General features: G+C 34.3%; 2 protein-coding genes across 5 annotated transcripts in view; one reads left to right on the top strand and one right to left on the bottom strand.

The window, feature by feature from the left end:
* Positions 1 to 12273, top strand: part of LOC113816085 (KICSTOR complex protein SZT2) — a gene marked incomplete at its 5' end in the record, with an annotated part of 73172 nt that extends 60899 nt beyond the window's left edge. Inside the window, 10 exon segments of the mRNA XM_027368103.2 lie at positions 2000 to 2216; positions 2409 to 2539; positions 4100 to 4293; positions 4722 to 4828; positions 4958 to 5144; positions 6726 to 6857; positions 7363 to 7432; positions 7604 to 7770; positions 7947 to 8052; positions 8534 to 12273. Of these exon segments, the coding sequence (XP_027223904.2) occupies positions 2000 to 2216; positions 2409 to 2539; positions 4100 to 4293; positions 4722 to 4828; positions 4958 to 5144; positions 6726 to 6857; positions 7363 to 7432; positions 7604 to 7770; positions 7947 to 8052; positions 8534 to 8665 (1443 nt within the window).
* The window catches only part of LOC113816086 (uncharacterized), a 15341-nt gene continuing 11997 nt past the window's right edge, over positions 11657 to 15000 (bottom strand). For all 4 annotated transcript variants that reach the window (XM_070116724.1, XM_070116726.1, XM_070116723.1 and 1 more), the window contains 4 exons: positions 14288 to 14671; positions 13664 to 13804; positions 13209 to 13361; positions 11657 to 12273 (listed from right to left, as the gene is read on the bottom strand). In XM_070116724.1, the coding sequence (XP_069972825.1) occupies positions 12107 to 12273; positions 13209 to 13361; positions 13664 to 13804; positions 14288 to 14671 (845 nt within the window). In that variant the 3' untranslated portion in view covers positions 11657 to 12106. The remainder of the gene's footprint in view (positions 12274 to 13208; positions 13362 to 13663; positions 13805 to 14287; positions 14672 to 15000) is intronic.

Here is a 15000-nt window from a genome sequence, read left to right as displayed (position 1 = left end):
ATATATATATATGTATATATATATGTATATTATATATGTATATATATATATATATATATATATATATATATATATATATATATATATATATATATATATATATACATATACATATATACATATATACATATATATATATATATATATATATATATATATATATATATATGTGTGTGTGTGTGTGTGTGTGTGTGTGTGTGTGTGTGTGTGTGTGTGTGTGTGTGTGTGTGTGTGTGTGTGTGTGTGTACAGTGAACCCTCGTTTTTCGCGGGGGTTACGTTCCAAAAAGAACCCGTGATAGGCGAAATCCGTGAAGTAGTAACCTTTATTTTTTTTTACAATTATTATACAATGAAATACTCTACAATACATTGAAACCAAAGAACAAAACCTTTTTACAGGCCCAAGCATTTGTTTAACAAATAAAAGTACTGTATAAACGTTTTTTACAAATAACTACTGTACTGTAAAATAATAATTTTAATCATCAATACAAACTGAAGGCTTCATGGGTTTTAGAGAAAATTTGCAAACTTAAATTTGGCAAGCTGTTTTACGTACATGTACATATTAAACTGTAACATTATTGATACAGGTAGAGAAGAAGCGGAGAGACTGCTTAGCCAATCAGAATGCAGAACACAATGCACAATGCAAATCAGTGAAGCAGCGAGAACGTGAAAGGTGAACCGCATTATAGTGAGGGTTCACTGTGTGTATATATATATATATATATATATATATATATATATATATATATATATATATATATATATATATATATATATATATATATATATATATTTATATATATATATATATATATAAATTCCTTTTTTTTTATCTGATGATAAGTAGATTAGCATAGTACCATTTAATGATCTAAAAAGTATTTTAATTTCAGAATCTTTGAAATTCCTTAAAATTGATAAGTTGAATCATAAACAAAATCTTAATAGAAAAGGAAATATCTTCCCCACATTCATTGGGTCATATTTTAAAAGACAGTATTTTCCCTTCCTACCTTTTCATGTGTTTTAGGATAGCAGCTTAGATAGAAATTTTACATGTAGATAATTATTAATGTTCAAGTATTTGTACACTTTCAGATTAATATATTTGTTTCCATCTCTTACTCTATATTGATGTAACAACTGATGATGATTTTTTGTGTGTTATTTGTGAGATTGTAACCTATTTGTACAATTAGGTCAGTCAAACTAATGTGGGATAATTGTGTATAAATTTGTAAACCTGTGTACATAGAAATCTAAGAAGTTTCTTTGGATCAGGAATTAGGTATATCTATTATTTTTTTTCCTTTTTTCGTGTCTGCTTTATGCCTAATTGCTTTTTTCTCTACTGACCCCGAGGTAATAAAGCTTACCTTCTTGATTATTGTGGAAAAGACTCCCCCTTGAGATATCTTTCAGCTATAGAAAAAGCTGTCTTCTTTTTAGCTGTTTTCCAGAAAGACTGGATTTCATTTGATCCCTGTTGATGATGAAAATGATAAAATTGTTGTTTTTATTTTATGTTTTCAGGGGGATTATTAATACTAATGTTTGATTGGTACTAATATTTGTTTTTTGGTATAACAACTTTACACTTACACTGAGGATAGCTACCTTCTTTGTGTCATATGTTAAAAACTTTCTAAAGTTGACTGGAGAAGCAGCTGATGGAAATATGTGTTAAAACATTTTATTCAATAACTTGAGATCCTTTTTTTAATCTGTGAAGAACTTTTAGCCCTTTTGGCCAGAAGTCTCGGGTCTTTGAGTGTAAATAAATAGTGCCAGAATTTACATTAAGCTTGCTGCTTGAGACTAAAGATAAATTGTAGTCTTCCTTGTTCTGATATTATGACCATTTATTTATATATCCTCTTCAGATGTAAAGGTTAAACTATTGTAAAGAGATAAAGAGATAATTGGAGCTAGAAAATATAGATATAAATCGGAACTGTAATATGTATCATCACTTCCCTGTGTTGCAGTTTGCCATCAATTTCTTCCTGGATGAAGTGGACAATGTGAAGGTGTTGCTGCATATGCATTCCTTCACCTATGACTTTCACCTACGGGCTGTGTGTGCATACGTTGCAGACCGCCAGCTCCTGTTTACGCCAGGATACCATTTGTCTTCGTTTCTCTCTGATTTCATTAAGTATTACAACAAAGGACCAAACTTTGCAAGAAACCTTATATATTCAGGTATGCACAGATAACAATGACAGTAAATGTAACTAACAATTGTAATGTGCAGTTATATTGATTGTTAGAAGCTGAGAACATTCTCTTGATAACATAAGGCTAAACTAAAATTGATTCATGATTCACAGAAGCAGATACCATTGGTATGATATTTCTAAATTCGGGAAACTTTGATCTCTCTATAATCTTCAGGTGAATTGACTGTTGAGGACACTGGCTCTCCAGGTGAACAGTTGTATAATTATCTCTTGGCTCGTGAGAAGCAGTACAAGATGAGAGTTCTGCGGATGACACCAGTTATCCTAGACCCAACAGCAGATATGGTAAATTCCATACCCCTCCAATATTTGTTGCTGAAAAAATTATGGTTATAAAGAAAAAATGCTATGTAAATGCTTTAGGAAATAGATGAAAACATATTTGAATAATGGGAGAAGCTTATTTTTATAAAGTGCAAATCATCTTTGATTTCAAGAGAAGTTTATATACAAGTGCCTAATTGAAGATTTGGATTTAGGCAAAGCATCACTATCATTTTTGGTTTTAGTTTTGGATAAGAGTTATAGGCAGTATGTTGTATATATATTACATTACATTTATTTCATCCTAGTTTTCTTCCCTCTAAGTCCCCTGGAGTTTTTGAATGTCAACATACTATTGATTTTGTTTCATCTCAATAATCAGTTAACCCAGTAACAACGGGTGTTCCACATATATGACCCCCGAAAAAAAGAATTGCCGAGCGTCCCACCAGTGTGACACTGTATTGGGGCTCGCGCTCCAACGCAGCAGCAGGCAAAGTCCGGGCCAGCCCCTTTTTTATAGCTGTCCAGAAACTTTATTTTCGGCTTCAAAGTATACCAGCGGTAATGGATTAAAGGTCAATTAGAATATTTCATTCTAAACTTCTATATTCTGTTGAATAATACTGCCACTGAATTTGAAGACAAATCAAGTATCAAAGTTTCTTGTTTAACATTTTATATTTCTCTGTAAATAATTTAGAAAGAATAGTTTGGAGTTAGTAAACTGCTACTTGTCTTAGTCTCAGTGTCTCCCTGGCATTAAGAGAAGCAGGACAACAAGATAGTTGATGGTAGTGGAAGGTAAAAGGCAACTGAGTGAAATAAAGTTGATATTTCAGGAAATGATAAACAGAAAGCAGCATGTATATTCTGCAAACAAATTATTTCTGATGAAATGAAGATACTTTTTTGTAATATTTAATGTCCACCCTGCATTGAGCATATTAAGTAAGAAAATTACTTTATTTCATAAATATCTGAGTAGTTGATACTCAAGCTTTTCTGGAAATGGCATATTATCAGGGCCGGTTTTAAGCCAATTTGATCGATTTGATCAAATTGGGCCCCACACCTGAAGGGGCCCCGTGCCATCTGGGCCCTTTTTTATCATATGAAGTACAAAATACAACTAAAGATGTGGAATAAAGAATAAGATATTCTTCCTCATAATATTAATTTATTATATATTTATTATACCAAGCAATTAATGTTTATTTAATCTTTTTGTTGGTTTATATGTTTTTTTTTATATGAAATATAAACATCCATAAATTTTACTATGTAGAATAGGGGCCCCACCATCAGTTTTCTAATTGGGCCGTGCAATTCCTAGCCCTGCATATTATCAGATCAACATGGTAAAGTTTCTCCTTTTTCTTTTCTACCTGGTACTTTAAGTGAGCTTCTCCTAATGTGCGTGTCTTGTATACTTAGAAATGAAAGCTATCCATCTTTTTGTAAATATTTATGGATGGCTTGTGGATTTAAGTATAGTAACCCTTTAATCTCTCAAGCTTTATTTTATAAGCTATAAAACTTTATGACTACTTATAGAGCAATATTTAACCTGCTTTTCAGCAATACACAGAATTTGTCTTAGTCCACACAAAGACATGCCGAGTTCACTACAGTGATGCCAATGACCAGAGAGTGTCTGATGACTATGATGTTACTTTGCTGGTCTCTCACAATGCGACACTCGATGCCCAGCCCTCGGATCAGCAGCTGAACGTTCTACATCTCAACTTCTATGTCATCTTAACCAGCAGACGGTATGATGAATCAAAATCTTGCTGTATTTATTTTTTTATTATATATATATATATATATATATATATATATATATATATATATATATATATATATATATATATATATATATATATATATATATATATATTTTTTTTTTTTTTTTTTTTTTTTTTTTTTCTGTTTCTGTTTCTATCAAGGCCTTGTAAAGCCTACATATATAGATCTTTTCCTAATAGGTTATTTTGTTAATTTCTTTAATAGGGTCTGGTACAAAAAGAGTTTTATATTCATGAATATGGATGAAAAGCATTTGAATGCCTGAATATCTGTTACCCCTTCTATTTACTTATTTATTTTCCCCCAAAGTTTATAATACTCATGAATGTTCAAGAAATATTTATTATTAAGGTTGATTATTGAGAAGTCTTTTTCCATTTCCTCCCCCCAGAGAGATGTATCCAAATCGTATCCTTGAAAAGAAAATGGGCAAATTTCGCACTGTCTCAACAGCACCATCACTCGGACACTGGAAGACTGCAACCTCTTCTCAGCCAGGTACAGCTGGTTGTGGTTAGGCTTGGTTTCTTCATGTACATATTTTTTTTATTTATTCAATTTTTTTCCCCCTTTTTGTTCTTCATTGAGGTTCATGATAAGATTTCACACACGTACTTTCCCTTTCAGAGAGCAGTAATGAGAGCGGGTGTTGCACTCCTCCTATACTGTCCAGCCAGGCCTTCACGGAGGCAGGGGGCCATCTCCAACCTCCCCCAGGGCTACAACCTCCCCCTCCTCCACTGTCCACCTCCACCCACACCTCCACCACCTCAAGTGATCCTCCACCCCCTGTCAAGTCTTACATAGGGATCAGGTGAGATTTCTGTTTATTGATGCATGTGATGGATGGTAGTTATGTATCAGCTGCGCCTTGTAAAGCGTCCTGATGCCATTATTAATTTCTTTGCTTTATTTTATGATCATTGTTTATCAGTAGTCCTTAAATTTTATGTTAGGGGCTTTATGTATGTTAATCACATCAAGAAGTATTTGATTTTTTTTTTCTTTCTTTCTTTCTTTCTATTCTTTTTTTTTTTAAGATCAGACTTTAATCTAAGTAAAGAAGTTTTTTTTTTCGGGGGAGGGGGGATTAGATCATGCTTTCATTTTTCTTTATTTGTCAAATCCCAAGAAACAAAATACTTTGAACAAATTAAAAGCAGAGCATCAGTTTTAGAGGAATGGATGAATGAAATTGTATTTGGAGTTAATCTGAATGATAATTCTCACACCAGTGCAAAGGTACAGGTAGGAGGGGAGAGTTTTTTTGTTTTTTTTTCTCTCCCTCCACGTAACCCATTGCTGCTGGGAGCATGTAATGTCCACAGCAGTTTTGTTTATTGAAATTTTTACATATAGATGACACTTTAAAGGTACGGTCAGACTGTCCATAAATTTCACTGGCATCCAGCAGTTTTCCGTGGGCTGGAACCAACCCACCAGTATGTGGTGTTCACACTGTGGAAAGCATCATCAACTTTGTCCAGCAGAATTGCGGCATCAAAACAAATCTTGACCGCAGAAACTTGCTATTGATCCTGGAATCTTCTCCCTAATTCTTGCTACTCTGTTAGGTTTGTGGAGTTCTAGTCTTTTCTAGGAGGGAGTAAATTGCAGAATTCTTTATTTCAAATATTCATGGAATCTGTGGTTTCACCTTGAAGTTGGCAGCTACTCATTTGTTTATATTCGTTAGTCAAATGAGAATCCATGGTCAATGCTTTTGTTTTTACTTTTTATTTGTATTTTAGCTTAAATTTAAATGTAAATATTGATGTAAAAATAGATATGAATAATTCTGAATAATTAAAGATATATAATAATGTTTATGCTCTGAAAGAAAATATATGCATACCATGTATGCTATAGATTCTAGTGTGCAATTTTTCCATTTGTTCATCAAAGGACGAGTGGGTATCCATCACATCCAGGTGTGGGCAAAAGTCCATTGGATTGAGTCCATTGAAAGGCAAATTTCATTAAAAATTGCTAGATTTCTATGGGAAGTCTGACCATACCTTAAGTGTTCAGCCAACAATGAGTTAGTCAGTAGGCCTATGTAACCTTACCTTTTTTCCCCTTTCCTTGAGTTTTTGGAAAAATTGCTTGTTTCTGACGCTGTTATTATTATTTTTGTTATTGACATTATTGTTATTAACATGTTATTTACAATATTAATAGCAATAAAAGAGAAAAGATAGTATTTCCAAAAATCAAGGAGAAGAGTAATGATTTTGTTTCCATAATGTTCTTCCTATGAATGATGATTGATATTGTGATTATTTTTATGATTTTTAACTTGGCTCCCTACATTTTGATCATTTATATGGAAATTCCATTTAATTAAATCTCAATTTGAATGGAAGACTTCACATGTTATCCTTCAATCATTTAGGCTGGAGAGTGTGAATTACCTCGGCTACTACACAGTTTACGAAGAGACAATGCAGAAAACACTACTGAATCAGGCCGAAGAAGCAAGGACTCGTATTCAGCATATCTTTAATCAAGCAAAGATACATTGCAGGTAAATAAAACTATTCACACTTAAAATATTACATGAAAATCACCTCTCTCAAGTACACAGGTGGCATCTGTAAACATAATCTCCTTGGTGGAGGCAAGGCAATAGGGCTAAATTACCACCAAAATTTTATGGAAACTCAGGCTAAGACACACCCCTAATGAAATTATCATAAAAAGTTGTTCATCATTTTTTTAGTTATTCTGCTAACAAATCGACAAATAGTATCTGGATAGCCATCAAAATTTTATGGCATCTGATAAAAATTTCAGAAAAATCTATGCATAACTTTTTGAGTTATTCTGCTAACCAATGAACAAACAAACAAACTAACCAACACAACCAAAAACATAATCTTAGCAGAGGTAATAGTAGTACTAGAGAAAGTGAGTGAGTGAGCGAGCAAGTAAGTGTGTGTGAGTTTGTTATATAAAATAGATTTGGATACTTTTTAAGCATTTAAGTGTATGGTTATACATGATTTATGAATATTAATCTTTTCTTTTAGGCGAGACTCTTTGTGGCAGAGATTGACAGCAAGTGTCCGAGATGAAGACAGGCAGAAGTTGCCAAGCCAGGTTAGATGTTAAACTGTTATATCTTACATCATTAATAAGTGATGATTTGGCTGTCAAAATAGCAAATGCCTTTATTATATACAAATATATGAAAAAACAAGGCATACCACATATTGCATAGATTACCTTGAAGAATTGTTTTCAAAGATTTCTACAATTTTCTCCTTTCAGGCTCTCAGTGGTTTGAGTTTTAGGGAGCTCAGTGAACTGTTGAGTTTAGTGCGAGTTGAGCCATTGAGTTCAGTTGATCCACAGTTACTGCCTCTTATCACAAAGCCTCTCCAGTGGTATCAGACCTTGACTAGAGTGTTGCAAGCAAAGTACCAAGAAAGACACAGGTAAGACTTTAATTTTAGATATCTTTCTCTAGTATAAGAATTGTTTTGCAGTGTTCCAGCCTGGGCATAAGAATATGTATTTGTGGGTTTTTCTACCCAAGTATATTGTTATGTTTAGATATGTTGGTTTTTATATTATACATATATTTATAATACTCTGTTCTCATTTGGCTCAGGAGTTTAACCTCGAATGACGGCAACGTTCAACACAACGTTATCTTGAGTCCTTCGTGTCCAGATGCCTTTATGATGCTCTCAGTAGATCTGTACAAGCAGAAAGCTGTAAGTTGAATTCAATTCCTAAAATTAACTGTATTTCTTTGTTCATTATTTTTTTACTTTTTTATTACTAGTTCTTGTTTTTTGTGAAAATTCAGTTAAGCATTGACATTGTTTTTTTCTTTTCTTTCTCTTTCATTTTCTCCGTTATATAGGATATGTGATGCTTATATATATATATATATATATATATATATATATATATATATATATATATATATATATATATATATATATATATATATATATATATATATATATATAATATATATATATATATAATATATAATATATATATATATATATATATATATATATATATATATATATATATATATATATATATATATATATATATATATATCCAGCTTTGGTATTATGCAAATTCAAATTTTAGTTTACCTACTTCTGTTTCTGCCTTTTCTTTTTGCTATTAGGAATTCATTCTTATATTTATTCATGTATTTATTTTTTCATCATTTAGGACCTGTGTTGCGTGAACAAGCAGCTGAAGGGGGAGAGCTCAGAGCCAATCATCCGAGATAGCAGGATACAAGTTCTTGTGCAAGATTTCGTCAATGCTTGCTGTTTCCATCTGTGGTGTGGATTATTATAATTATTATCCAGTCATTATATGTTGTCATTGTTAGATATGTTGTATTTATTCTGAGAAATTATGAGGTTGATTTATTACGGATTATTTTTCTTTTTTCTTTTTCTTTTTTATGAACAGTTGTGAAATAATAGGATTAGTCTTTATAGTAATAGAGGTACAGTTTTACCAGAGAATCTATTTTTCTATGAATTTTCTTGTAAAGTTATAAATAATTTTTTGTCTAGATTTTTTTTTTTTTCTTTTTTTGTAAAGCTTTTAGTTTTTCATTAGGATTCTCTAGCATTATCTTGCAAAATTGCTAATATTTGCTTATTCCATTGAATATATGTAAAGATTATATTGAACAGCTAGTCACTGTATAATTCATTCTTAACTCAGTTGATTGTCAGATTACAAAAAAGTATTGAATAGACAGTATAGCAGCACTATTTTCATATCCATTTTATGTTAATCAACAACATACATATGCATTGTATATTTGTATATAATCATGATGAAAGCAGTTTACATACAGTGTAGAATTGTGTGGGAAATATCTGGTACATGGATGTATTTTGTAAAAGTGTGCTTGTTAAAGGAAGTGTATATTAAAAGGGAAAATGTAATAAATTGTTTGTATGTTACTCTTGTTATTATATATATTAAATGTCTCAAATGATAAAAAAAAAGTTGGGAATATGAATAATTTGAAAGATATTGTGAATTGGATTAAGCCTTGTGACGTGTACATCTCTAGCCGTCATGATGTAATGGTCTATGACATATGTGCGCGTCATGACTCACAATGGGTGAGCCGGCTGTACACAGCTTAGGCCTAGCCACAAAGTATAGACTGTTGCGTAATTTTACATCACTAAAACCTCAGGTCCCAACCTGATGGGATCAAAGAAAGATCAGAATAAGTGCTGATGGGATTTCACCTTTTCTAGGCATTAATTGAATCATTGCTAAGACTGTTGTGTCAGATTTTCTGGCACTACAGCATATGCTTATCTGGGTTATATATATATTTTTTTTTCTTCTTTCTTTGCAGTAACAATTTCAACTTATTGGTATATTTTTAGAATTATGGTTTGTTCTATATAGCCAACAAAGGTTTCAGGGCTGTGTTATAATGTTTGTATATAATCATAGGTGCTATTTCTGAGAAGGAGTTAGACAGACGAGTGAGAGAAGGAGGGAGAAGAGGGAGGTGGTTGGATAATCACATAGGGATTAAACCCTCAAGATTAAAATTACCTTGATAAAGTATTAACTTTCAGTAATTGGGCTGTTTTCATGATCCTTTTTTTGCCGTGAATAGGGAGAAGGGGATGTAAACTCTTATGTCTTGTACCATCCAGCATCTTTTTTCTAGCCTGACTACCATGGGAAGCTGTACCCACATCCCTAAGCTTCCTTATACCCATCTGGGTATTCTCCCATGTCTAGTTGGCGTCTCGTCTCACCTTTTCTGCCACCCCCACTTTAAGGTTTGGAAACCATTACGTCCACCTCCCCATCCCCTTCACTTTCCCCAAGGACTCCCCAGCCCCCTTTCCAGTAGGTATGACAGCTTAAATGTACTGTTTTTCTTTTTGTTATGAAACATAAATATTGCTCTCTGAATCATGATAAAGATGTGTTTTATATTGTTACATGTGTTTTATATACTTTTTTCCGTGCTTGAGAGAGAACTTTTTTAGCTTTGATGCTCCACTGTCTGAAAACTATTTGACACCACCCTGACATAAGATAAACATTCTTTGGTGTGTAAAACTTAGCTCATGAAACATAGAACACTAACTTTGCCACACTGAAAGTTAAAAACTCATGGCTGTAGTTAGGGGGGAAAGGAGGGCAGTGTTTAGGGTTTATGTTTTGCAGTATTTTAAAAGGTAGGCCATGTTCACAGACAATGGACATAGGTGCATGCTTTCATACTTCTGGGTTATGTACATATTTGTACATGAATAGCTATGCAAAGCTTGTTTTTTTTAGTGTCTAATATTAGGGTGAAATCCAACAGGCAATGTCTATCCCAAACTAATGAAACACCTGTTGTTTTTTCAGCAGAGACATGGACTAGATACATAAATATAACGGCAACATACACCTCTACTCGCTTCCTTTACCAGATCTTTTAATGAGTGCATCTATGTATTTTTTATTTTTCCAAGAGCTTTTTATTGTACATACTTAGCTTATACTGTTTCTAACAAGGTATGCTTATCATGTTACTAAGGAAAAAAGAGAGGGAATATAGGAAGACAATGATAAAACTAACAGTTGAATAACAAACTACTTTGATCCTAAAATACATAAATGCTGCAAAACAGTAAGGTCACCACAGAACACACTGACAGGCCAAAGTAAATTGACAAAGGAGAGACTGCAGCACAACCAAGGAAAAAGGTTGTTGGATCTTTATTCCAGGAAATTACAACAAATATTTTTGTTGTTCAAATATGAAACCTTCTCTAGTCTTATTTTATTAGATATAAAAAAACTTTCATATTTTATGAGAGGTCCTTAAAATGTACATCTAATATGGGTGGAGTATAAATATGGATTATAAAGGTATGTATGTTATAGTTATATTATAACTTTTGAATAAAAAGAGACCTGGATTTAAAAACCTCTTGTTAATTAAGAGTACCTCATGAAAATGCAGGACTCAAATAAGGCCATGTTAATCCAATGGTGCCAGTAAATCTCATTGTCTACTGTTTTCTTTAGGACATTTGTTTGTAGATGGCTCCACAACTATTCAGCCACCAAAGAGTTAATTAGCAAAACTACATGATTTTCCCTTTCCATGAAAAGGGTAGGTAGATGAGACTGACTCCTTCGTGAGTAAACACTATTAGAGCCATCATTGTGTAAAGATAATAAACAGAAAGACAATGGACATGGCATGTATTCTTGTCATCCAATCAACAGTGAGTTATTTAACAAAATTGTATTATACATAGGCACTGGTAAAATAACTTACAAAATAAAACAATTGGATTTGTTCATTTTCTATATTTTATTGTTTACATCTTCCCAGCAAATTATCAGAGTAAAACCATCCAAAATTACTTCTCTTTTTAAGCAATATTGTATTTGTAATTTATACAAACACATGTATTAGATTTTATTCCAAAATGCATTTCATGTGATTTGATATTCACATGAGTGCAGAATACATTTGTCTTTCAGTCATTAGAAATTTACTTGCTGATTATATATTAGCACATGTAAGATGCCCATGCTCAAGATCAGTGATGTCAACCAAATTGTATATATATATCATTCATATAAGGAAAATAAACATTACTCATATCCCCTAGGTATATCACTAAACCCAAATTTCGTATTTTGCAATATTCTGCCCTCCTGTTCTGTCTTCTTACCATCTTCCTCTTTTTTTCTCTCCTCTTTTCCCATCTTCTCTTATTTTCCTCGTCTTCATACTATTCATGCCCTGCGACAACGTCCGTCATAAGCCTTGTTAACACGTACGTTCGCACGGCAAGACAGCACAATAAGATCACAGTGACTTCTGTAGGTTTTCCCGTTGTCCCCACACACTTCCTCCACTACATCTGGGCAAACTGTATCGCAACGTGCTCCCCGCTGCTCCTCTGTGGAAGATAGGGTTCTTATTATGCACTGCCAGTTAGTACTGAAATTACTGAAATTACCAAGGTTCAGCAATAACTATACGTTTCGTATGCCCTGCAGCGAAAGTGTCGAGTACATACTAATACTTCATGCATGTTCATACTGACGTGATAATAAAAGAGCACACATTTTTTACTCCAAACTAAATGTTGGGATTTCTGAATTTTTTATTCTGCTCCAATGCGGTACTTTTTGTGCTTGGAGTAAAATAACTCTAATTTCTCCTTCAATCGGTATTGGTTACCAATATTAAAATAATTTTTCTCATGACTAAGTAATTTCATCAAATGCCAGTTTAGGGATGGGCAATATAATTTTGAAATAAATTTATTATTTCCTTACTTTGAAAGAAGCAAAATTAAACCAGAGATTTACCAAATGGAGACTACAATCAGCAATAGTCAACATTTTGTATGGGTTAAATCCAAATGACTAGATAACAGATAACATTATTTATGAAAAAAAATCAGCCTGAAGGTAAAATGCCCAATGGAAAAGTCCCACTAATATAAGGATACTTAATAAACACTATTGATTCATTTCACAAGGATATTATACATCAGGCACTTATTTACAAGTAGCAAAGAAGTCTAGAAATGGAATTGCCATCTAATATTTTTCTAGCTGATCCCGCCATATGTGCAGTTAATGACAAGATCAGCTAAGTATCTTATATATATATCCCCTCTGTATATGATATTATATCTGTCTACCTATGTATTCATCATCTATTTCATCTTCGTTTATATCTGTCTACCTACGTATTCATCATCTATTTCATCATCAATTTGTCTAACTACTCATATAGCCACCTATCTATCAATATATCTATTAACATATATTTCCACATATAAATGTACATCCAAGCAACTTCTAAGCGCAGGTCTGAACTCACGGCACTGTCCATCGTAGAGCTTGATCAGACTTCTCTGCGTGCAAGCGGTAGCCTCAAGTTCGCACTGATTACGGTACGTGCGGCCATCGCTGCCACAGACCGGGTTGATGGACGTGTCGCAGGAGAAGTCGCATCTGTTGACCTTTGGATCAGCTGCAAGAAAGGCACTAGTTTTAGCTGTAATATTTGAGAAGAGTTATTGTCATGCAGAATCCTGAGTCTGGGTTGAACTGGCTCATTATATTTCTTTATGTATTGAGAAAAATTCTTTACTGAGGCATGTACAGGACAGCTCAGAGGTAACCCAAAAGACTACAAATTCAAGCCAGAATACACTGAATATCACTTAACCTTACATGAAACCAAACAAATTCAACTTGCAACATGAATAACTACCCATTAAGTAAAGACCTGTAACAGTGTAGGAATGTGCAATGCAAGCCGCGTAAACTCACCACATGGGGCATTGGCGACCTTTCTGACATCAGGGTCTCGGCAGCGGGCAATGTTGTAGAAGCAGGAATTCCTGTAAGTGACGCCGTTGCTCCCACACACGGGGTCGACATCGTCAGGACAGGCAATGCTGCAGTCCTTCTCTGTCGGGTGGGAAAGGGGTATTCGTATTGACTTGGGTTTTGTAAGGTATACTTTTTATATTATTGGAAATGTTTTGGTTGTACAGATATGTCTTTGATCCTGTCATTCATGTAAATCTTTCATTATCATAATTCTTTAACTTCTTATTAGTGGGTAAAACTGTCAGTTTCTTTGGCTCCTCCATACCCTGCATGAGGAAGCACGAGATCATCACCCGTGTATTTTATCAAATGAAATATCAAATGAAATCGCAGTTGATGGAAGGCCACTAGGTCTTGTATCACAGACACAGATACAAGCAAAAAGACAGACGCAGAAACAGTCAGACAGAAACACATATAAAACCGCCACACACATAAGGATCGATACACTAAGACAGACACATTCATGCATGATGACAAGTCATATATGCAAAAGACCCACAAAAGCCAGAAACCGAAACCAAGACCGACACGTCCGCGGCGCCAGCAGGTTCAACTCACGGCAAACCCCGTCATTCTTCTTCTGAATCGTAGGGTCGTGGCAGGAGGCAACCCTCAGCTTGCACTCGTTGGCGTACACCTTGCCGTCGGTGCCACACACGGGTCGGAAGCCAAGCTGACACACATCCCTACAGCGCGGGGTACCGCTATCAGTGTTCCCAACCGACGCGGGTCTGGCGGTAGCAGAGGTGATTGGAACTGGAGCTGGAGCTGGAGCTGGAGCTGAAGCTGGAGCAGGAGCCGAGTTCTGGGGGCGATTTGCGCCGGTGACGAGGGAGAGCACCGACTGGCCGACCTGAGGGACCCTGCTGACTGAACCGGATGTAGGCTGGAGAGAACCGCCGGTGGATGTCGGTCGAGACGTCACGGGGTTTGCAGGTACGGCTGTGGGGCAGACAGACGTAAGATGAATAGGATGAATAGGATTTTCTTTATCATGGAAATACGTCAGGGTGTGGGATCCTGTATCTCCATAGCTATGCATTGTGAATGTATTTGCTCCATGCGGATGCATGCATGTACGTGTCACTTACTGCTTGTATTATAAGAGGTATAAGAAAACATGCATTTAATAAATAATTTACCAAATTTGCCATCATGATGTGCGAAACGAACAATAACTGATATGATAATTAGATACATTCAGTACCTCGATTTCTAAAAAAAAAAAAAATAATTTGAGTGCATGTATACATGCTAGTGCAGTAGCAGAT

The sequence above is a fragment of the Penaeus vannamei genome, chromosome 39 (assembly GCF_042767895.1).
Source record: "Penaeus vannamei isolate JL-2024 chromosome 39, ASM4276789v1, whole genome shotgun sequence".
Classification (NCBI taxonomy): domain Eukaryota; kingdom Metazoa; phylum Arthropoda; class Malacostraca; order Decapoda; family Penaeidae; genus Penaeus; species Penaeus vannamei.
This window is presented reverse-complemented; position numbering and strand designations above follow the sequence as displayed.